Here is a 23,406-nt window from a genome sequence, read left to right on the forward strand (position 1 = left end):
GTTGGTCATACCTAAAACTATGTGCAATGGGAAGCTTACTCCAAACCTGTGAATGCTTTGTGTTACAGTGGGCTTACAAAAAACATAAAAGTTTATGAAGAATGAAAGCTTCAAGCGAGTCTCATCTCTGCCTCTTATCCAAGTTACATTTCTGGAAATTCCTTTTTGACACTAGAAAAAAAGGAAAATCCAGTTAATGCAAACATTCAAGCTACTTTTAAAACTTTCTGAGTTTTAGGAGCAAAACACTTAATTCCCCACAAATTTAGCTTGATGAGCAGGAGATTATTGCAGCATTAGTCTAAACTGCCCTGAATAGTTCACATCCAATGAGAAAATCTTGCGTGCTACACTGCATGAACCATGCAGATGCCACATGCTTTGCCTTCATCCCTCCAGTGCTCTGTTCATGCATGCATATGCTGCTCTTGGTTGCTCTAAGGGACCACTTTTAGGTTAAGAGCATTTCATTATCCAATCTAAGTTGCAATGATAGTTTAGCATTTCAACGAATAAACACAATTTATTCACAATCATACCCACATGGGGATCCTAGACACACACCTCGAAGGCATCATTAAAGGATTCTAAAATTGCAATCTTGGAAGGAAGCATTTGCTAAATTTGAAAGTCTATCATTTCCTCTAAAAGTCCCAAGCTTCTGTTTTTCTGCGTTTCTTTCTAAACACCGCCCATCTGTCAATAGATACACTTGAGCAGGGTTTTTCAGTATCTGACAGTAACTTCCACTGACTGAACTGTGGCAGCTGTGAATTCATGCTGCACAGCTTTCTTCAAGCTACAGCAAGCACGGCAGAGTAATTTGATGATGATAAGGTAGTGGGAAAAGAATGATGTTCATGCAATTTCTTTCATTTGATTAAATCTCAGTAGCATAGCATTTAGTTTTTTTTCTTTTCCAACCCAAGTCCAAGAGGAATGTTCAAAGAAATCCTTTAATACCAATATGTTATCCACACACTCTTCTATGTCTTACTGTTTACGTATGTGGGAGTGAGGATCAAAAGCCTTGATGAAATACGTCCTCGACCACAACAGACTTGTTTTTGTCTTGTATAATCTCCAGCTTCCACAAACATCACATCTAATTTTGCATGCCCTACTGTTCCCAATCTGGGTCACACAAGCAAGAGCCCAGACAGACCTCGCCACACACGCACACACCCACACACAAACAATCACAAACGTCACCCTGTATCACAGTCATTAATAGCCTCTGCATCCAGACTATGACCAGCCAATCCTGTTATGTGTGACTGAACACTTCAGACCATGAAAGGCCACGATTGGTCACAGCCAGTATGGCAGGAGGCGGATTAGGGATCAACATAGCAGGGTTTCTGGAATCAGACAATTTCTGTGTGTTGGGCAACTGTTAGTGTTGGTAACTTGTTAAAGATCAGAAGAATGCGCCCTCATAGGGTTCAGGGAGAGAAATGGAAAACACAGTACAGAAATTAGAGATTTAGAGAACTAATTATAATTTGAATTTAACATCTAAAGTTTGAAGCATTTGAATAAATTGTCTAAAAGTGGAATTTGACTTTAGCTCAGACCATGTTCCCAGCCCAAGTACACTTTCTCGCCCTCTTTCCTAATTGGACCTGTGGCACCTGCACCAGCAAGCAAGGCTGCAGACGATTTAAAATGAATTCCTTCCAGCCTGCAGAGCGAATCTATCATATACTTCTCCTTTGAGTGGTGCCTAGGACCAATAACAGCAGAAAAATGGTTCGATGTCAGTCCTCTTTCTGCATGACTGCAGGAATGTGGTATCCGATAAAGCCCTTTTCTGTAAAAATCATTTCGTAAGTGAAATTTGCTTCAACTTGGGCAGAAATTGTATGACCCTTTGAAAGCCGTACAGGTTCTCAACCACTGCATAAGGTCAAGGTTTAATCTGGCATCAGCTATCCACTGCTGCTATGAAAGTAGATTATGCTTTTTTTTTTATGTTTTTTTTACAAACCCTGTCAGCAATTCTGGGATATTTTAAATTCTTTGAGATTGAGATAAAAAAGGTGTTAAAAGGTTGAGAGGTTGCAAGAAATGCCAGTACACAGGAAGTTTTGCTCAATGATTCACAAAAAGATGTAAATGATTTATTACTTTACAAAAATGTAAATAATTGAGCACTGTTTCTTTCAGTGTCCTAATTCCAAAAGTAGGTGATTTTTCAAGGGCTACTGATACCTTTTTTAATAAATGAGCCATCCCTAAAAACAAGTTAAAACCCCTGTTTTAATGTCATGTCCAGGTAAATATCAGTCAGATCAAATTTCCCCTTTGAATTTTGACCAGACAAGGTTGACTTGGTCCTGAGATGTGACATTATAAACCCCGACGGGCAGATATCATGTTTGCACTCAGTCTCAGATGCTTTGCCCTCTTTCGCTTGGTTCTAACATTTTGCCCTGTTTGCTATTTTCTGCCTCCTGTGAGTTAAGGGAGAATTGGAACAGCCAGATCATAAAGTGACACACACAGTGTATGCTGATTATGTGAGCCAGGTCAATGGGGATGACCTACTTTTTGGTTCTGCATCGTGGGCTGCCACAGTCTCTCTAATCAAATCACCAAATGGACCCGTGCGTCCAAATGTGTTTTTATGAGGGTTACGTCGCTTTTGGATGCCTTACCGTAAGGATTGTAGAGGGATTTTATGTAATTTATTGAAAGTGATCTGGCACACTGCACTGAGTAGAAAGTGTATCTTTCCACTCAATTCATCAGGCTGGTTGAAATATTAATTTCCTGAAATGCTGCAAAGTTTAAGGAGGACTAATCATTCCAAAGTGAGCAACTTTTAGTCTGACAAACCTTAATCATGGGTAGACCCACAATTAATCATACAATGATAGCACATTGGCATTATGGAGGCACATCATGTATTATGCACACTGTGGACCCCTGCCTCTCACATCCTTTATCCATTTCAAAGAACACAGACTATCTAGCCTCTGTTTTTGTCCACGTTATGCTCTTGTCGAATCAGTTTTTAGAAAATGGACAGAAAGAGTACCTATGAAAATTTTAGCAGCATAAACTATAAGTGGTAGAGAAAGCTGCTACCTTCATGGATCCAAAGTTAATTAAACATTTAGAGGTAGGGCTCAGACTGATGGGGGAGATGGCCTCGATATAAACAGGGAGAGATCGAAAGTTGAAGGAAGTTTAATTTCTGGAGGGCCTTCTTTTGCCATTGTTCTCACTTGATCACATTTGTTTTGGGCTGTGATGAAAATGAGGGTTGATTTTAAACTAACTGAATAACTGAAAACCTAAAAAAATGTGCCACTGCAAAAGGTTATGTCCTGACATTTGGATCAGAGACTGTATAGAGGTTGTTAAATAAAAACAGCAGACATTCAAGATGATGACATTTGTACTCCGCAAAATGGAAAAGTAACATTTCAGACTTTATGTCACACATCTATGAAAGAGAAAGGTGGAATGAAACTGTGTGTGTCAGTTTCATTCCTCTGAAATGAGAAGCATCACTACCTCTGCCTCCTCGAAGCATCATAGCATTTGTGTGGAAAAGGTCATGAGGATTACATCCACCTCCAGACATTCACAGAAATGTTAACTGCTTCTGTCACGTTTCACACCAAGTATTCAAGTATTCTTATTTATTACATTGTTTCCAAATGATTTCCTACTTTCAGACTTGTATATAAAAAACTGTGATTACTTCAAAACTTGTATAGAGTGAAGTCAGCTTAACTGAAAAATTTAAAAACGTTTATTTTTTCCAAGTTACAATACATTAACATTACCAGATGGTAACGCTGTTCAGGGCGGGGCTTTCTGATCAAAAAAGTCTACTTCTCAAAGAGTTTTGGAAACCTTACTCTTTCACATACTCATATTCATCGAGCATTGTGTCCTCTGAGCTAGATTTTACAGGGCACAATGACTTGAGTGTGTCGAACAGTGGTTGAATGGCTGGACTGAAGCACAGAAACACAGGAGAAAGTCATGTTTACATGGTTATTGTTTGCACTTGAATTTAGGATGTGATTGTGGTGGTGAAATAGATGAACTTCTGGCTGAAAAGACAAATGTATTATCAATACTTTATAGTTAACAGAAGCACAACAAGATTGAAAACATGGTTTATTCAACATTAATATCTATTTTTATTAATAGTTTAAAATGAAACCCTTGTAAAAGGTTCCTCTACATGAACATTTAACGGCTGCTTTTTACATGTTGTCACGCTAATAGCTAATGCTACAGGTCTCAAATAAACATCGTCGTATATTGTAAATTTAGTAAAAATTTTCAAGTTTTGATTGACATATGAGGAGAAAGGCTTTTATGAGGACCTCTGTTCTGTGTTTTGGTGTTGCTAGCAGCTAAGATGCAAACATTAGTGTCACACCCAGAGCTTAGATCGTGGCAGTAAGGAAATGCCACACACAGAGTCATATGAAGGTTTTTTTATAAACATGTGACTTAATGATTAAGCTTTGAAACCAGCTGCACATGTTGTGGTTTGCTTTTAACATGTTGTTTACCAGTTATTCTTTATATGTAGTTTTAGGCCACTGTGGTCTGGTTTTGGGTAAAGACATTTCTAATTTGAACTGAAGATGAAAAGAAGAACACAAACAAACAGAACATATACTCAACACATAGTTCTCAATATATCATTGTAAGTCATTATGGCAGAAAAATACCCTTAACAGTCCACAGGAAGTCATGTTACTAACAATTTCTACTTGATAAGAAACATAATTTTTGCTCATATGCAGAAGCTGCAGGGCAAAGGAAGAGAAACAACACTGAAGGATTCCTTCACTCCTCATTCAGCCTTGTATTGCCCCCCACTGAAGAGCATTGGTACTGACATTTCAGAGGTGCCAGCACAGCAGCAGCCTTTCACACACAGTGGCAGCTCTGACAATCATGGGCCACAAAGTGATGGTGGGAAAAATAAACAACGTAGATTTGACCAAATTCTGCTTCTCCTGTGAATTGCCTTTTTCCTCATTCACATTCTCACTTCCTCCTCTTCCACCCTCAGAGTTCAACCCCCTCTGTCTTTGCTCCGAACTCCAGTCTTTTTCTGCTTTGTGCTCTATCACCTTATTGTGTGGTTCAACAGTGTCACCTATGGTGTGCTAAGAGGCATTTCACCCAGTCCTATCTGTTGGTGTCGGTCTGAGCATTTGTGGTTGTCTATGTTGGCAAAAATTTTAGGCTTGTGTGTTTTTGTCTGAATGCAACTAATTGTTTTTTTAACCTGTGGTGCCTTCTGGTTCCCTTGCTGTCAAGCAATAACCGAGCACACTGTCATCTCAGTGCAACATTCCTGATTTGTCAGGATTTCTTCCCCCGCCGCCTCTTTCTCCCTTCTGTAATGCTGTCTGCTGTTTATATAATTTTGCTGACTTCAGAAGCCTGGATCTGACTGCATAAATATGTCCCTTTCCACCTGAAATGTACTTGATTACTGCACCAGAATTCACTTTGGATTATGTGAACAACCTACATGCTACGGTATCTTTGTTAATAAGCTTATAGCTACTTTCATTTGGAATACTGTAACCACCTCCTCTTGATGAGGATAGGGATTTGGATTAAAAAGGAATCAACTTTTTAATGGGAACGTTAGGTTAATACAATGCTTGCTTGATTATATTGAATGATTCCCACTTTAGTACACCAGCTACAGCGTAACCTGTAAACTGATTGACATTTTAGAAACATGCATATTTTTGCTTCTTCCTTTTAGATTATTAAGATGCAAAAGAGAAATTGGTTTATTGTGTTCATGAAGGTGCTCAGCGCAGCAGACAGCTGTCAGTCATGGCCTTCCATTACTGTTAATACTGTCAATTTACTTGTGGAACAGGTTGCAGTATACACAGTTGTATACGACACTCTTCACCGTCCAATTCAAGCTGCTCATCCCAAACTTAAATTGGTTATTTAGCTTAAGCACCTCTTCAAATCTACATTAAATTAATTTCATGCTTATCCAGGGACACACTTTCATTGTCCTGAAGAGCACAGTCGACCAGAAGGCTTAAAACATAACATTCTTGTATATACTCTGCTCACTTTTAAGTTTAAGGTGGCATAACAAGACAGATATCTGTGGTTATGTAAACACCTCAGGGGGGCTTATTGATGCTTCAGAGAAACTGTTGTGTGAATTTGTGAGTACGTTGATGTTCATGAACATGGAGAGATGTATGTGAAAGAGCGATTGCATGTCTGAATAGTGTGTTGTTAAACACACACTTTTTATTAATTTCTGCATCAATTCCATCTCTTCTGTTCAATTTCTGTTCTTTATCCTCCCATATTTCCTTTTTTTTAAACAGTCTTTATTTCAACAAAAGATTGCTTGACTCAGTTTACTTTTTGGTAACAAAGTCTAACACTATTGTTCACGCACATCCTTCTCCCTTTCATCCATTATCTGACTCTGTAGTTCATCAGCACAAATGACTGTTATCTTCCCTCAAATACCACAGGCGCAAAAAGTGCTTACACTACAGAGAGCTAAAGTAAGGAGTTTATCTGCAGCACTTGTTCTCCCTTTGAGGATGAGAGGAAACCGTGCTTAAAGGCTGATAGATAATGAACAGATACTGAGTGCAGTAGTCTACACTGAAGCGACCGAGCCTTAATCTCGGTCAACAGTGACATCTGGTGAGAATGCCACTCACTGAGGATACAAGCTTTTCCTGCCTAGAAAAATGCATCTGCTTTATTCAGGAAACCAGGAGCACTGGTGATGTAACTGATGTTGGTGTTCAGCAGTAAATCCTTTAGTAGGTCTCTTCCTGTACACAAACCTCACCTCTACAAAAGTGCCAGGACAGTTATTCTCCATGTTGCCCTCCACAGTGCTGCACCGATTGTGCGCAAAACTGTTGCCCTGGATTTGATGAAGTCATTGTGTATACTGTAGCGATGTGATCTGAAATCCATATATCTGAAGACATCCGCCTTTCAAAGCACCTCCATATGTGATCTGGATCCAATTTGCAAAAAAAGCATCTTATGTGGGGTCTCCCACTGCTCCATCAACTGCCAAGAAACCTGTACTGTGCAGTTTTACTTCTCACAGAAACTACGCCTAATTCATACAAACGGAAATGAATTTATTTTGCATTTTAGTTTAAAGAGCAGGAAATGAATTGGCTCATGTTCTTTTTGACTGTGAGCCATTCCTCAGTAAAATCTATGCTTTCCAAACCAAAATGATAAGCGAATATTATGACAGAAAAACAGACAAATGACCTTTGACAATAGCATTGTGCAAAAGACTCGAACCAACCATCATTTTTTGTATTTTGTTTTCAAGCAGCCAAATCATTTTGTAACCTCTTAAAGTGGTCTTGAGCAATAGTTCTCCAGGTTTTATTAAGATCTTTGCTGCACAGTGGCAGCTTTTTCAGTCCAGCCTTTGTATCTGACAATGTTGTAGGCAATGTGCTTTTTTTTGTTAACCTCTTAACATTAACCTGTTAATCATTCAAGCATAAAAAAGACTAAAATGATGAACCAGTTGTGTCTACAATATAACTTTGCAAATAACCCATTCAAATTGGTTTCTTTAAACACTTTTTTAACTAGCAGCCTGTTGCAAAAGGGAAAAAAGGGGGGAACCAAAGCAGATGAACAGTATCTGAATGTTTTGACCTTAAGAAAGAGGAAAAAGACCTGACACAGGACCTGAGAGATGCATTGGGACCTTCAGTTGATCCATCTATGTTCTCTGAAGCCTCATCAGAAGTCATCCGTTTTTGCCTAAAATATCCTGCATTTCCCTAAATGCTTGAATATTTAAAAGAAAAAAGTTTTCCTGGAAAAAACTATAAACAACTGACAGATGGCTTAAGCCGTATGTACAGTTCTGTAAGTTTTTCCATCAAATCTTTGCTCCTGTTGGCTCATGATCTCACTTGATGTGTTATTTCATAATAATTTCTTTCCTTCAGTCTTTTGGGATAATTAGAATATGCACACTGTTGTGGGAACATTTCAGTTTTAAAATGTACTTTAAATTAAGTCTACACCTCTTCATTAGCACATTAGGCATGCTAAAAAGCCTAACCATTGCTTTCGGAGCTTGTTCTCTTGCTTGTGCTGAAAGCACTCTTGTTCAGCTCATTCTTAAATAAAAACATTAACGTGCTTTTTTCAGCATGCACATCACTGAATCTCAAGGCCCAGGAGACACCCTGCCAGCACAAACCCTCAGACACAAATAAAGAATCAGTCTCTCTGCAGACGGAATAAGTTGACATGTGCACTAATTACTAACTGACTACAGCTGTGGCTGCAGCTGTCACTGCTGCACCACATATCAAACGATCATTTCCACCTCCATACTAATATTAATGCAAAAAAGCAACTACATCTTAGCTGTATTAAAACTGTTTCAACTTAAGTGCAAACCCCAAGCTGGAAATTGGTCTCAAGTACTTGTTTAAAGTCATACTTTGCGGTTAATTATGTAGTAGTACTGATTACCAATATGCTACAGCAGCTGCGAAAGCACATAAAAATGATCACTCACTGCTGCTATTGCAAGTCAATTACAGTAAGTTAGTGAGTAGTGTGGAGTGACTTTTTCAGGCCTGTGGCAACACAGTTTTAAGGACATCCTGACAAACTCTTTCCTTAAAGCTTTAATGTCATGGCAGCACAAATTCTGCTGCAAGATGGCAATCTTATGAATCAAAGCACAGCCAAAACTAAAGTGTCGCTGCCTGCAGCTGCACAGTCTGTTAAAATGAGTTATTATTAAAGGGCAAAAATGGGTCAACAGCATCTTTTCTTTCAATGCTAATGGAGAGTGATGCTGTACACACTTTGGCTTAGAAGATTAGATTGAATAGATCGAGGTGGTTGGGTATTGGTGGGACTGACACCATCTCCTGTTCGGTTTCAGACCAGCTGTCATTCTTTAAGTCCACTCAGTGGTCTGCTCCATTGAGATATAAGTCCCTCCCAAGAAAGCAGTGGAAAGTAAGCCGTTTCACACCATTTAATCACAAATCCCTGTGCTTTCTGTTCCCCCTTTTTTTCTTCTGTTCTCCTCCTTCAATCCTTCTGTCTCTGGCCTCCAGACAACTGAGCAGCTCTTCTGGATTTCGCTGACGCTGCGCCTTGTCCCGCCTGGCCTCTTCTGAGCAGGATGGACACTCTGGAGTCAGAGCTGACCTGCCCAATCTGCCTGGAGCTCTTTGAAGACCCACTGCTGCTCCCCTGCGCTCACAGCCTGTGCTTCGGCTGCGCCCACCGCATTCTCGTGTCCCACTGTGCCACCAACGAGTCCGTTCAGAGCATCGGCGCTTTCCAGTGCCCCACTTGTAGATATGTCATTTCCTTGAGTCCGGAGCGTGGACTAGAAGGACTTAAGAGAAACGTGACCTTGCAGAACATCATTGATCGGGTTCAGAGAGCCTCATCCTCAGCTGGACTCCCTTTACCACTGCCGTTGCCTGCCCCACACAGCGGGCCCAACTCTCCCTGTGAGGAAGGCAGCAACCGGCTGGCACTGGTTCCCCTCAGCGCCGCAATGTCCAGCCCAGGCACGCCTCCAGAGCCGGTCCAGTGCCAGTTCTGTGAGCAGGACCCGCCGCAAGATGCTGTTAAGACATGCGTGACATGCGAGGTGTCATATTGCGACGAGTGCCTCAAAGCAACGCACCCTAACAAGAAGCCATTCACGGGTCACCGGCTCATTGAGCCAATGCCGGACTCTCACCTCAGAGGGCTCCAGTGCCTGGAGCATGAGGAGGAGAAGGTCAACATGTACTGTGTCAGTGATGATCAGCTGATCTGCTCACTGTGTAAACTGGTTGGAAGGCACAGGGACCATCAAGTGGCAGCACTGAGCGATCGCTATGAAAAACTCAAGGTAAGCACAGCAGTTAATGATTTTTTTCTTCAAGTTTACTGCTATCAAATTGACTTTACTCCAAAGTCACTTAACACATGAAATCGTATAAACCTGCCGTTTTTTATGTTGTGGTCTTATTAAAACCCGCTGCCGTTTCCAGGGAGATTCATCTCCAGTCAGGTTACAGATACGGAAAAAGACCCTCCAACGTTCTTTATCTCACACATATAATGAATTTTAAACTTTAATTTGATTCTTCTCTGAAGGATGAAATTTCCTATTATCCTTTCCTAGGTATCTAACTCGATTATCAAGTGAGATTTGATAATTTCATGCTGACTTATTATCTCCCCTGAATAATTAAGCAATTAGCATAATCACTGCACCATGCCAGTGAGCCAGGTATTCAGAGGCATGCACACACAGTGAATATGGGGAGTGTCATTAATGATGAGGCACAGTGTCTTTGGTGGGGTTGCAGGTTAACGAGCGCCACTTGCCTGCTGGCTGCAGGTGTGCTTAATTGAGCATGCTATGGCAGCGTGTTCGTCATGGCCACAGCTGTAGTTTGTGTGTGTGTATATATATGTGCAGTTGACAAGTAAATATGACTTTGTGTTGACAAGGTATTTTTCTTTTAAATGTGTGCATTTGTGAAGGACTGATGGAGATGACATAAAAAGATCCATCACACGAATCTTTCAGGCTGAAATGCAACATAGCTGTGGCAGCAAAATCAAGGAGTAAAACTGACAAAAAGAAGAAAAAGAATCTGATTCAACACTGTGTGTGGCCTTATTGTAAATAACTAAATGTCATCCAAGCTCCAAGGTTTAAGTTTTTTCAGGCATGATAGTTTTTAAAACATGACGAGGATGTGAAAATATAAAAGGCACATGTCAGAATTCCACTCGGGCAAAGTGTGAAACTCAGTGAGCTACACTGCGGTGTGGGAAAACTGGGTTTGATTCTTAGGCCGCGATTAAGATTCTTAATTCATTTATATACTATTCGTGTTTGAATACACATATTTATCTAATAAGTAGTATTTGGTATAGCATGAAACAGATTTCCCTTTTTTCCCTGAACCAACTTATGTTTTAGCTATCCTTTCCAAATCTTAAATAACTGGCGAAGGGATTCATGCATATTGATATTCCCTTTTCAACAGAACTTTTCCATGTGACCCTTGAGATGCAGTACCTCATATATACCAGTTATGCTGTTTTGACACGGGTCACTGTACCTTGTGGGGGCACAGCGAGCAGATGGTAAAACGAAGCACATATGAGTGCGTCATTAACTCTAGAGCATGCTCTCTTTGTCTTTCATACACACTTACACCAAAGCACATGCATAACCAGACATGTATGCCTGTGCACACATGCACAACTTCCCCCTCTTCCCTTTGCACTAATCTGAAGAAAAACTCACACACATGGGAAACGTTTCCTTTGTCACACACAGGAAAACTAACAAGCGTGTTTCAGCGAAAAATTTGAGGGGGCTTTCTGGACCACCTGTTTGGCCCTTGAGCCAGCCAGCTGACACGGGTCGATACAAAGCAGGGGTAAAGAGCCTTTTAGCCCCAAAGTGATCCCCACAAACTCATGGCAGCGGAAGGAAACACATGCAACTTACTATATATATGTATATATATATTTATATATATATATATAAGACTGTTGTGTTTGTCAACACATTTGCTTCAGCAATTTTGGAGATCCTGACAGGTTCAAACTTACCAGTTTTTGCCCAGATCTGCTGAATTTGACATAACCACGTTCTCAATTGGGTGGGGGGGTGGAGAATATCAGATGATTGGACAGTTTCCTTTTTCAGTGGCAGTGGTGGTGTGTGTCTGATAAGAGCCATGGAGGTTATTGTGGGAACACCCATCCTTTTTCAGAGATAAAATTACCCCAGTCACAGGAAATTGATGGGGGAGGCAGTTGGGAATAGCTTTTAAAAGTCCTTGGCTCAGGGTCTGAGCAGAAAAAAACGTGAGGATAAAAGATGGAAGTTGCTGTTTGTATGTGCCAAGCTTGGTTTCAAATCACAGATCGGCTGTGTTTCGTAATGACCCCCTTTCTTTAATCAATGGCCATCTAGCACTGAAACAGCATATTCTGGGTTGACATGGGTTTTTTATACATATTAAACAAGATCATTAGATCTGATTTGCAAATTGCCAACATACACAACATTTTGCTGTTTCATTAATCTTTTATGCCATAAGAAATACTAGTAAGCCATCCATTAGCTTTTTCTAGAGGGTCTCAGTTAGATTTCAATCTTAACTTTGACAAACTATTCATAAATCTAATGATTGGAGCAATAGCAAAACATTTTTTGACCTCCAAATGTGATAAGTGTATTTTCTACAATGTCAGGACATTATGAAATCACACCCATCAGTCCTAGTGGGTGTGATCGGGGTGTAAAATATATATATATATATATATTTATTCAAGAGAGTATTAAATATTCTTTAATGCCTCTGCTTTCATTTTTCTTTAGTTTTTCACCTCCTGGACGCTGCAGACAAACTGCAAGAACAACAACATATCATCACCTTTTCAAAGCTGATATGGTGTTAGCAACAGTTTCTTATTCACACATCTGGCATGTGTTGCAGAAGAGCAAAGTTGGCATTAATTCGGATGGGTTTGTGCCCTCTTGACAAATCTAAACTGAATATTTACTCCCAATTTTCAGCTCTACTTTGTTTCCCACTACTTCTTTGGAGAAGCATCTTATTCTTTTGTCGCTAATGCTTCACGTTCTTGATAGATAGATTAATTAGCTTCATTGGTTTGTTGTGTTTGGCAGTTTAAAAAAAAAAAACATGTGCCTACAAGAGCTTCCTGCTGCTAGTGGATACAGAACTGATGAGCCTGTAGAGAGTGGGACTAAACAATGAAGTTCTGAGAAAATTTGATAACTGAAACATTTAGCTGTGTTGTCAAACATGACCAAACATGGACTGAGACATCTACTTAAACCAAAGCAGTCGAGTGGAAATGTTGTTCTTCCAAGCTAATTTTTCCTCAGCCATCTTCGAATAACCTATTCACTTATTCAAAAGTGGATTATTCAGATGTTTGCTGTGCTGGAAACATAAACTGACATGTCAGAGCAACACTGAAGCATGTATTGTGTAAGACACCATGCACTTTGACCACATTATTTGACACTGGGAATGAGAACAGTTTGTTCATCCCTACAAGTCCTGTCATATGAAAATACTGGTTATAGCAGCTTTGAAGCTGTTGATTCCTCAGCTTGATTCTTTCCAGAATGGAAATGCTAAACATGGTTGTCAAGGCCAGTCCCATCTCAAAGCATTTATGATTTCCTGTGGAGTTGACTCTAAAGAACAGGTGAAGGAAATGCATTCCTTGTAAACTTTCTGTGCATTGTGTAGAAATCACAGCTTTCTCTCCTCTCCTTTTGTGCTCAATGTTCCTTTTACCTGTAGCTTTCTCGTCTCTCAACCACACAAATGACCTTTTCTTAGTTTCTGCAGAACAAAAGTCCTTTCTCGATGGCTAATCTTTTGGATTGGATCTCCTTTTTTTTTAAGACTTATGTCCATTTCTCCAAGTCTGCTACAAAAACATCAACCCATGTTTTCCAATGCACAGAAGAGCTTATTCTTAGAAAACTGGGTGTAAAACAGTGCTCTTTATGAAAAGAGAACACACATTCTTATAATAAGAGATAAATACATATATAGATGTGTATAGATGTATAGATGTGTTTAAATATAGATGGATATAAAAAATAAACTATATTTTCCTGCCCACTCTTTTTTGCTCCGTAGTTGTTTCACAGCTTCCATCCTCACCCTGTGATGGAGGCTTCTCTTATCCCTCCCCAGTGTGTACCAGAAAAAGGGAAACAAATGGAGTGAAATTCTGGCAAGAATCGACACAATGCCTCTCTGTGTTATAATAAATCTTGAAAAGGTGAAAGCCTTGTGAAGTTTTGAGATCAGTTGCGTGCCTGTCTCTGTCTATGGGTTGGGGGAATGTGTGTGATCCCAGTGAATACATTCTTAGCTTATCAGCACTGCTCCAGGGTGATTTTGAGTTCTCTCACCGCATACACCCAAAGCCATTTCACTCACATCAACAGTCACAAACAACAGAGAATCATTTTCTCAAAAATGATAGAGAATGTTAAAAAGACATATCAAAGTGGGTACTTGTGAGGTGCATAAAGCCACACGGTTTCTTTTTAAGCTGGAGGAAAAAGAACGGGTACAGTTTCCCTCACTTTGAAAGAGCAGATGCCTGTTGAGAAGTAGATGTACGAGGATCTGAACTTCCTGCTGATTAAGAGCAGATCCTGTTGAAGTAACCTATTTTACTTTGAAAAAAAAAAAAGTTGGCGGCTTACACTTTAAGCAATCTTACAACTCAGAAAGGTTTTGTCTTATACCATACAGTCATGAGTGATCCAAGTCTTAGAGCTGAGATTTTTTTTGCAGTGGTGGAAAAAAGTAATATACCAACAATAAAGTACCAATAAGCATAGACATACACTGATCAGCCAAGACCAGTCCAGTGTTAAGTGGGTCCCCCCCCAAAAAAATAACCCTGACCCATTGGTGCATGGACTCCAGTAGACCTCTGAAGTTATGCTGTGGCATCTGAGCCTTTAAGCCCTTGAGGATGTGGTCTCCATGAATCAAGACATCACCAAGATGCTTAATTAGATATTATTAGATATGTGGTGGATTTGAAGACCAACTTAACAGCTGAAAGCCATTCTTGAAACTATTTTATGGTATGGCAGGAACATTATCCCGCTGAACATGACCACTGCCAACAGGGAGCACCATTTTCATCAAGGTGATGTGTTTCCTGGTCATCAACATTGTTTAGGTAGGTGGTAATGGGAAGGAAACATACCTTGGGATTGGCAGTACCTAAGGTTTATCAGCAGAAATATTTTCCAAAGCATCACACTGCCCCTGCCAACGGACATTCTGCGCATATCCCGGTGCAATGTCTTCCTCAAATACGTAATGCACACCTTCATCCAGTGCTTTGAGGCTGTGCTTTTAGCAGTGGGCATAACTCAGCATGGGAACCATGACCAATTTCTGGCTATGCTGCGACGAATGCATTGACCTGACACGCACAGTGTGTTTGGATACCCTCTACTGGAACAACTTTTTCAGCAATTTAAGCTACATTACCTCTTATATATTGGATCAAACAACACGTCTTTGCTTTGAGACTTTTCCTTCCTTGGACCATTTTTGGTGGGTCCTGACGCCTACAGATAGAAACATCTCACAAGAGCTTGAATTGTATATTGTATATTGTTATAACACAGCCATCTTGACTTTTTTTGGCTGTTGTCAGTGTTGCTCAAATCCTTATGCTTGCCCATTTTTTCTACTCGCAACACATCAACTTTAGGGACAAAATGTTCTCTTGCTGCGTAACTATCACTGACTCCGATGCTGCTGCCCAAATGATGGCAGTAAAGCTAATCACACTCTCCACCACAGACTTATAGAAGATAAGTCTTGCTGCAAATATTTAGGGATCTAAGCTTCCTCAAGAAATAGAATCTAATATAACAGTTAATTATAAGATGATAATATTGTGGCTGAGCAGTGTATATCAAACACTGCGTATACACAGTGTATATCAAGCAGTTCAGAATAAAAACTACACTGCACGGATTACTTTACATCGCTGATTTCAGTTTTTGGTACAAATTTACATACGTTAATTCTGCGTTTAAATGTCATATCAAGGTGGATAATCTGAGCAGAGATTAACTGTATGATGAGATGTTTTTTTTTTTTTTTAAATCTGGCATAAGAAAGGAGGTTTGTCAGAGAAAGAGAGAGCGACAGCACTCATAAACTAGCAGGGTGATTGACAGGTGATCAAACGGATGGGGCAGGCAGGCAGGCCGTTTAGCTCCAAGAGATAAATACTAACTGGCAACATGGACACTGCAGCTGTGTGTTAACCTGTCCCTGTCCAAAGCTGATCCACAAAAAAACATGCACAAATGATACATGCACAGTAGGCTTCAGTTTTTATATCTCTTCTCTGCTTAGTACATGTCACAGTGTATTTCAACAACTGTTTGCAGCAGAGCTCACTGTACATTTTTGTCCTCCACATTAAAGAAGGTCAGGTTATCCTCACGCTTACTGAGGTTAAAAACAACAAGTGTCACATTCTTACTCAAGCAGACCTTTATGCTGCTTTTGTGTGTCATCTGCGTATTAAGGTCATCCATTAAGCCCCAAGCACCACCCTAACACACACACAGACAAAAACGTACAAATCCCACCATCTCTGTCCATGTTTACTGCTGTTGTTTATTCAATATCCCCTCTAGGTATAGCCTTTCACTCCTCACTGTAACATCAGAACTGGCTTGTTTACGCCACTGCTCAGAAGTGGTCGAAGGTTGCTGTTGTAAAGAAAGCATTTACCAAAAATACATTCGGAAAACTGTGTTCTGGCCTTGCTGCTCTGTGAAACAGTTTCACAAGCATCTCTGCTTTCACCAACTATAAGCCTAAAGTCGGCACAAAAACAGTTTTGAAAGGAAAGTGGAAACGAGTCATCAGAACAACTAAATCACGCTCGGTTTGGCAATAATGCAAAACACGAAAGTAAGGGCGACAGACTGTGCCCTGCCATATGAAAAGGAGCTTAAAAAAAGAGGAAAGGGGGATGGAAGAGGGGAAAAAATGATGGGAGGAGCGTTAAGGGACTGCACTGACGTGCTGTCACCTGTTTGCCGGTTCGTTTGCCCTGAGCACTGCTGTGCGCTCTCATAGGGAGAGCTTTTGATGCCTGATTTGTCGCTTGGCTGGGCTTGCGCTTGGCTTGGTGCTCAGCAGAGTGGCTGTCCCAGTCGCAGCCTCTCCTCGAGTAGGATCCACTGTCAGAGGCTCAGACCGGGCAGGATGAGGAGGCAGTACAGGGATGAGGGGTATTACCCTTGCTCAGAGGTGCGTGGTCACTAAACGCACCTCCAAAAGTTCTGCACATGGGAATGCTTGTGTAGAAGAAGAGTTGGAGGAAAACCATTGTTTCTGTGAAGAGTTGGACAGTTTTGCTCTTATCGTTTTCTAGAATGTAGCATTTTTATTGTGTTGTGCGTCTGATGCTTGTTATTTGGCTTGTGTCAGAAAGACAAAAGAAAGTTGAAACTTTCTGCATTTTTGTCTTTTTTTTTTATTCCCGGCTCTGTATCCACTGTCTCTTTGCATCTGTGTCTATGATATTTTTTTGTATTCCTTTTTAATAGCTTACATTTTGCATTGTCTCATTTTTGTGTTTTCCACAGCAAGCCCTGGACTCCAACCTAAGTAATTTGATCAAGAGGAACAACGAGCTTGAGTCTCTTATGGGGAAACTGATCCAGACTTGCCAGCATGTAGAGGTGAGTCCCAGTGGCCCTGTGGGGTCTCCACTGACCTTAGAGACTTTGTAAAATTTGCTTTAGTGAATGTACAAAACCCTAGATTAAGATTTCATGTCTGAAGCCTGAGCCATTCCCTTTTCAGTCCCTTGTGATTGTGCCATATCTCCTACCTGACTTCTACTGTGACTCATGACAAGTTCAGCATTTTTTAGCTTAGCATGTAGCAGAGCTCAGCCAGTAAAGATATTGAAAAATGCTGAATAAGACTAATATACAGCTGTGTTTGAAAGAGAGGAGTTTGTACCCTCAACGTTCCATTTGTAAATGGTTTCTGAATTGCTAGTTCATCAAAAGTTATTCAAATTTGTGAGAATTTAAAAAACTAAAAGATTGATAAATTACACAGATGCTAGTGTTTGCAACCTTAAAGTGTCTTTATATTCTTGATTTAACTGGGTGAAGTTTTAGTGTGCAACTTCTGCTGCAGAGTTCTGATTAAATTGTTATTAGAGTATGGGACTGAATTACACTTCCAGCATTATATGCACCATCCTAAACTACAAAGGTTTTCTTCAAAACGTTCATTATTACACATCATCTAACAAATTTGAACAGGAATTAGTCGCAAATTGTGTGGATGTTTGCGTGCTTTTAGCTCTCGTTTAGCTCTGAAGCTATCTCTGTGCCAAGCCTGCCTGTTCATGTTACGATGCCCCACTAAGACGCTTTATACAAAGTAGTGCCACAGGGTTTAAAAGCGGTGACATCTCAGATTAGAGATGATAGAGAGCAGTTTCTCTGTGTGTGAAGCCCTTTACAAAGTGCAGGGGAAAAGAGAATTGTTAGGTCTTCAGATTTAATGTTATTTGCTTGCGCTGAAAATGCTTGTGTAACAGGCATGTTTTCTGTGAGCGAACCTTTAGTTTAAAAATCTGAAATGAGTAAACGATGTATAGACAAAGGAAGGGTTAAAAAAGAGAAACAGACACATGACCTACTTTTTCCCACCCGGGCACGATGACACATACGATAACACTACAATCCTAAAAACAACCCTTGGATTGTCCAGTGGTAGCACGTTTGCTGTATGAGCAAAAAGACCCCCTCCCATGAAAAAGAAGCAAAACAAAAGATGATCATCAAATGCATGCACATGGCGCAGGGGGAAAAAAACAAGAAGAGTCCTGTACAAAGGAGCAGCATATGAGTGGGGCTGTTTGCGTGCTGCTGAAGAGATTTCTGAATATTTCACGTCAGATTAAAAACTTCTCTGAAGATAACTGCTGAGACATGTTCTAAAAACAAGACCCCGAACTGACATCCAGTTCCCCTGACTCACTGTCTCGGCTGCACCCACAGTTTTGTGCCTCTCCAGCACATTTTCTATGCACGCTCATTCAGCTGACATCATGTTTTATGTTAGATTCTACGGCCCTAACCACAACGGGACCCCTGTCTCCTTGCATGTTTGAAAATAGGACATCATTACAGAGAAGGTTAGGGAAGGCACAGTAAATTAAAAGATTATTTGGTTTCCCATTCAAAATGCAGTAAAGAAAAGTCATTCATCTCAACATATAAAGAAAATACCTGGCTTTGTTCAAGTCTGAGCAGAGGCATCAACTGTTTTTTTAGCATGATGCTGTACAACATGCACATCGTCAGTGAATTGGGATGAATTTCATGATAATGCTATATTTCATAGCAACTGTGAAGTACAATTAACTATGCATCCATCATATGAATATTAAGAATTAATGAGGCATGTTAACCAGTATCAATAAATAACTATAATTCAAAGCTTTAAAGTTAGATTAGTGAAGCTCTGCGCCTCAGTTATGTTCAGTTTCTGGATTGATGATAACCCCTGTGTTTGCACAGATGGGTAAATATAGGGAGATGTACTACTCCTGAGGAAACAAAATCAATCTGGAAAGATGAATCCACCATGCTGACTTGTGATTAGTTAAAAATGTGATTAGTTAGACTGCTCATGCAAATGTGGAAGATTTTAAAACCCTTTGTAAACACATTTCAACACTGTGGTAAACACTTCCCATGACCTATCACAATATGTCAAAAACTAAGCCTCATTTGAAGACTTTTAATATATGTAAAACAAAGAGAAGTTGTACTTTCTATGAGCATTTTTTTTGGCTGCTAGTATTTTTCTGTATAATCCTTATCCTGTAGGCCCATGGGTGTATCCAAAGTTGGAATATCCTCCAGCTTGGACTCATTTGAGCATGGTTATACTCATCACTTAATTCTCCTGTCAGGCTATAATCTGTCATGCTAATCATATGCTACAGAAGACTCTGCCCACAGTCATTAGACGCCGCTCATCTGGAATATTTGTGGATGGAGAAAGTTTCCTTTGAATTTTGAGGGTTTTTTTTTTTTTTTTTTTAAATCAGAATGCCCTCCTCTGAAAGCAGAGAGTTGAAGACGTGTCAAAGAAAGTTCGGACTAGAGCCTGATGGGAAACTAAATGGACAGTCTTAGCCAAAATATTCAAAGGTTTTTCATCACCTTCTCATTCTAGTTTTGTTGTTTATCAGCTCTTGGAAAGCATGACTGACTCACTGGGACATGAGTGCAGCAAAATATACAAACCCTGCGAGACATTCATCTGACAAGAAATGGATGGAACTCAGTATGTGCCTTTTTGGTTCATTTTTCGATAAGATTCCACTTAAAAAAAAAGATTTTTTAAAAATCTAATTTGTGTACAAAATGCCACACAGTGAAAACAGATGTAAGCTGCTTCACAGTAATGTCAGAGAAACTAATTAGCAGAGCTACAAAAACAGATGCAGAAGCACTGCCGTACAACAGAGCTCAGGCATTCGGCTCAGCATGTCTCACATAAGCACTGCCATGTAATCCAAGAGGCAAACTGTTTCTTTTGGCAACACGCTTCCAGAAAATCACATAAATGCGGGTTGGGAAGGGACTCTGAGGATGCAGTGGAAGTCCTTTCCAGGCTTGTTTGGCTTTGTGGAGGAAAAGTAAACGGCTCCCCATGATGTCATTATTAAAACACCTGTCAGCGTAGATGTGTGTTTGCATGAGAGAGTGAACGTTTGTATGAATAACTGCGGAATTTCTCGTTGGCGTGGTAACACTCGCGTCATACTTCCCTTTCATTGCTCCCAGTGCTATCGCTTTGCTGCAGCAAGAAAACACTTTACAAGGTGGTGAAAGGACCGCCTGGAATGACCACAATGAGAAATTACACATTCTGTTAGGACCTGCAGTCTTATAATTGGACGTGAAACAACTTTTATAGCCACATTGGACTGTAAACATGAATCAAATACCTCAGAGAATGTAGACTCAGTGCTGTTTTTCTTCCAACCACCCTCATGGCAGAACAACCATGAATGTAATCAGCTGCATTTTTTTTCCTTAACACCTCCAACTAAATTAAATAATTTCTATTAATCTTAATTGCCATCTGTGGGATTTGAGGCACCCAGATGTTTAAATTTACAGCCACAGAAACTAAAACATGTCTTTACTTTTGCTGCTTTTCTTTCAGGCAGGATATATAAGTAACTGGGACCATTTCCTGGTTTCCAAAGCATTTTTTCTTGTCTTTTCTTGACATTTCGTTTGCTTCCTTATTGTTTGTGCTGGAGACCAAACTGCTGAATTGATAGAACTAAAGTTGTTGGTGCTTCTTAATTACTGACATCCAGAAAGTGTTAGCTGTGGCACATTTTGATATGGACACAAATATACAGTACAAAACTACATATGATACAATGACAGACTTTGAGCTACCCCTCATTTCTAATATTTTGGTGTCAATTTCAAAGTCATGAATTAAATCCAAATTAATGGCGTTTTGGAAGCATTTTGCTATATGTCCACAATAAATCTGGAATAAATTCTGCCTGTAAACCAGACACAAACTCAAGAATGGTGACAGACTTAGATCAACAATTTCTCATTTCATCTCCTCTACAGAAGGCAGTTCTGCTTCTACGGCTTGGGATGAACTCTTGACTAGTTTGACAACATGATGTCATGGTCACTGACATTACTGACAAAAGCCTGTCTCTGACCCCTCCTGCTCAATCACGACACAGCCAGTGAAAGTGAATAAGCCTTCACATCAGTTTCAGTTCATATGACAGCGGGTCCATGACATGGACGTTTATTTAGTCCGATAACTGCATAAATTAGCATTTCATTAGTTGCTGGAGCTTAAACTGCTTCTCTTTAGATGGAGGCTTGCACTTTAGCTAGTTTTAGTTGCTATTGTGTAATGCTTGACTTTAGGCCTCTATCAACTCAGGTCAGCCTGTATGGTTTTCTCATTCCCATCTTGTCAAACAGGACCCTGCATATTCACCATCGTCTCTATTTAAAATGGGACACTCCTTCACAGTACACAAAATCACTCCCATGTACAGTCATTCAATCAAATTCATATAAAACACACTCAGCAAATTGAGCACAGAAAATAATTCTCACTTTGCAAATGTGGAGTCTCACAATGGCAGCTTGAACATCTATTACTATTAACTAAATTAAGGGGTGATAAGCAGGAAGTATATAGGCACTGTTTTTTTAAAATTATTATTCATTTTTGAGAATGTGTGAGAACCACTGTAGTGTATATATTTTGTCTTGAATATAATGCATTATATAGTAAATAAGTTATTTTTAGTGCCTCTAGTGTCTGGTTACGTCTGCCACAATACTTCCTGCTTATTTTATTACTCAGCCCTCAGGACAGCAGGAGGTGAAATGGCTGAATATGCCTCATCTTCCTCGAGTCTCTGCTTTCAGACAGGATGATGGATGAAAATAACACCCTGTCGCTCGTCATGATGTGGAGCCACGACACATACAACCCCCTTTAGACCCCTGCCTTACCCTTCATCGGTCCTTTTGTTGATCTAATGCTATGTGTGAACTGGTTCTCAGGTGAATGCATCCCGCCAGGAGGGCAAGCTTCTGGAGGAGTGCGATGTCCTGATTGACATCATACAGCAGAGGAGGCAGATCATTGGCAGCAAGATCAAAGAGGGGAAGGTGAGGTGAAAACTCAGAAGGGTGAAGAGTGACAGCACATACCATTTATCTTAATTTTCCTCAATGTTCTCTTTTATTTTTCGTTTTAATATATGAGCTGAAATGGTTGACTGATGAAAACATGTTGATATTAAAAAAACACAAGTAGCTCCAAAAATGAAAAACCTGAGAAAAAGACCCATGGTTGACCTTAAAATGGGGAATAAAATCATATAAAAGATACAGAAAATACAATCTTTAATAATAACACAACATAATCCCCAGTAAAACTAAATGAACGCTCAGCTTGATTCAGATGGTAATGCCATCAACTTCATTAATCACTTTCTAAACACACTGATATCACTTTAAGATACCATTAGAACCTAACTTAACTTCCACTGGAATACCTCATTGACTTGATCTTTTAACGACGAACAGATGGCAAACTGTTTGGATGCCTGAGATCCAGATCCTGCAGCACATTCGGAACAGACGGGAGAAGCAGTCAGACAGGCCAAAAGTAGATCCCAGAGCATATGGAGGGGATGTTTGCTTGTACTCTAAACCCGGATGATTTTTTTAAGCTGCTTCTAATGAGACTTGGAATGCTTTCGAATTTTTTTTTTTTATGTGATGTTGAGTTTTCAGCTTTTGTAACTGAAGAAGAAAACATGAAATCAAATTATTTGCCTTTTCCACTAATTCATTTTTGGTGGTGGCCATCATGATTGCAGCCAAATCAAACCAAAAGAAAGTTTCCGTTGTGTTTTGATATTTTTTACAAGCCAAACTGCTGAAATGTCATTTGACCTCAATCTAACCACTGACCTCAATCTCCCTCTTAAATCATAGCTCATAGAGAGAGGGAATGGAACTGAGTGACAGGAAAGGGGAGGTGAAATCCCACATTTGCATGCAGCAGAATCATCGACATGGCTGAAAATATTTGCTTGAACTGAGGCATGGGAAGCTTAACTTGTGTACTTAGAATCTATGCCAAAAGGTCTTTGATTACTCTCTTTTTCAACAAACAAGTTTTTACATGAAGCTTTGCTGTATGATCA

At 39.9% G+C, this 23,406-nt stretch overlaps 1 protein-coding gene and 1 long non-coding RNA gene across 3 annotated transcripts in view; both read left to right on the forward strand.

Annotated features, from left to right (window-relative positions):
* Positions 1–23,406, forward strand: part of LOC140272883 (uncharacterized) — an 858,120-nt gene that overhangs the window by 414,169 nt on the left and 420,545 nt on the right. The gene's annotated exons all lie outside the window — the stretch shown is intronic.
* Positions 1–23,406, forward strand: part of LOC140272010 (E3 ubiquitin-protein ligase Midline-1-like) — a 54,089-nt gene that overhangs the window by 22,592 nt on the left and 8,091 nt on the right. For both annotated transcript variants that reach the window (XM_072367430.1, XM_072367354.1), the window contains exons 2-4: positions 9,120–9,913; positions 17,234–17,329; positions 22,253–22,360. In XM_072367430.1, the coding sequence (XP_072223531.1) occupies positions 9,188–9,913; positions 17,234–17,329; positions 22,253–22,360 (930 nt within the window). In that variant the 5' untranslated portion in view covers positions 9,120–9,187. The remainder of the gene's footprint in view (positions 1–9,119; positions 9,914–17,233; positions 17,330–22,252; positions 22,361–23,406) is intronic.

Source organism: Leuresthes tenuis, unplaced genomic scaffold (genome assembly GCF_036924035.1).
Source record: "Leuresthes tenuis unplaced genomic scaffold, fLeuTen1.0.hap1 SCAF_1, whole genome shotgun sequence".
Lineage (NCBI taxonomy): Eukaryota > Metazoa > Chordata > Actinopteri > Atheriniformes > Atherinopsidae > Leuresthes > Leuresthes tenuis.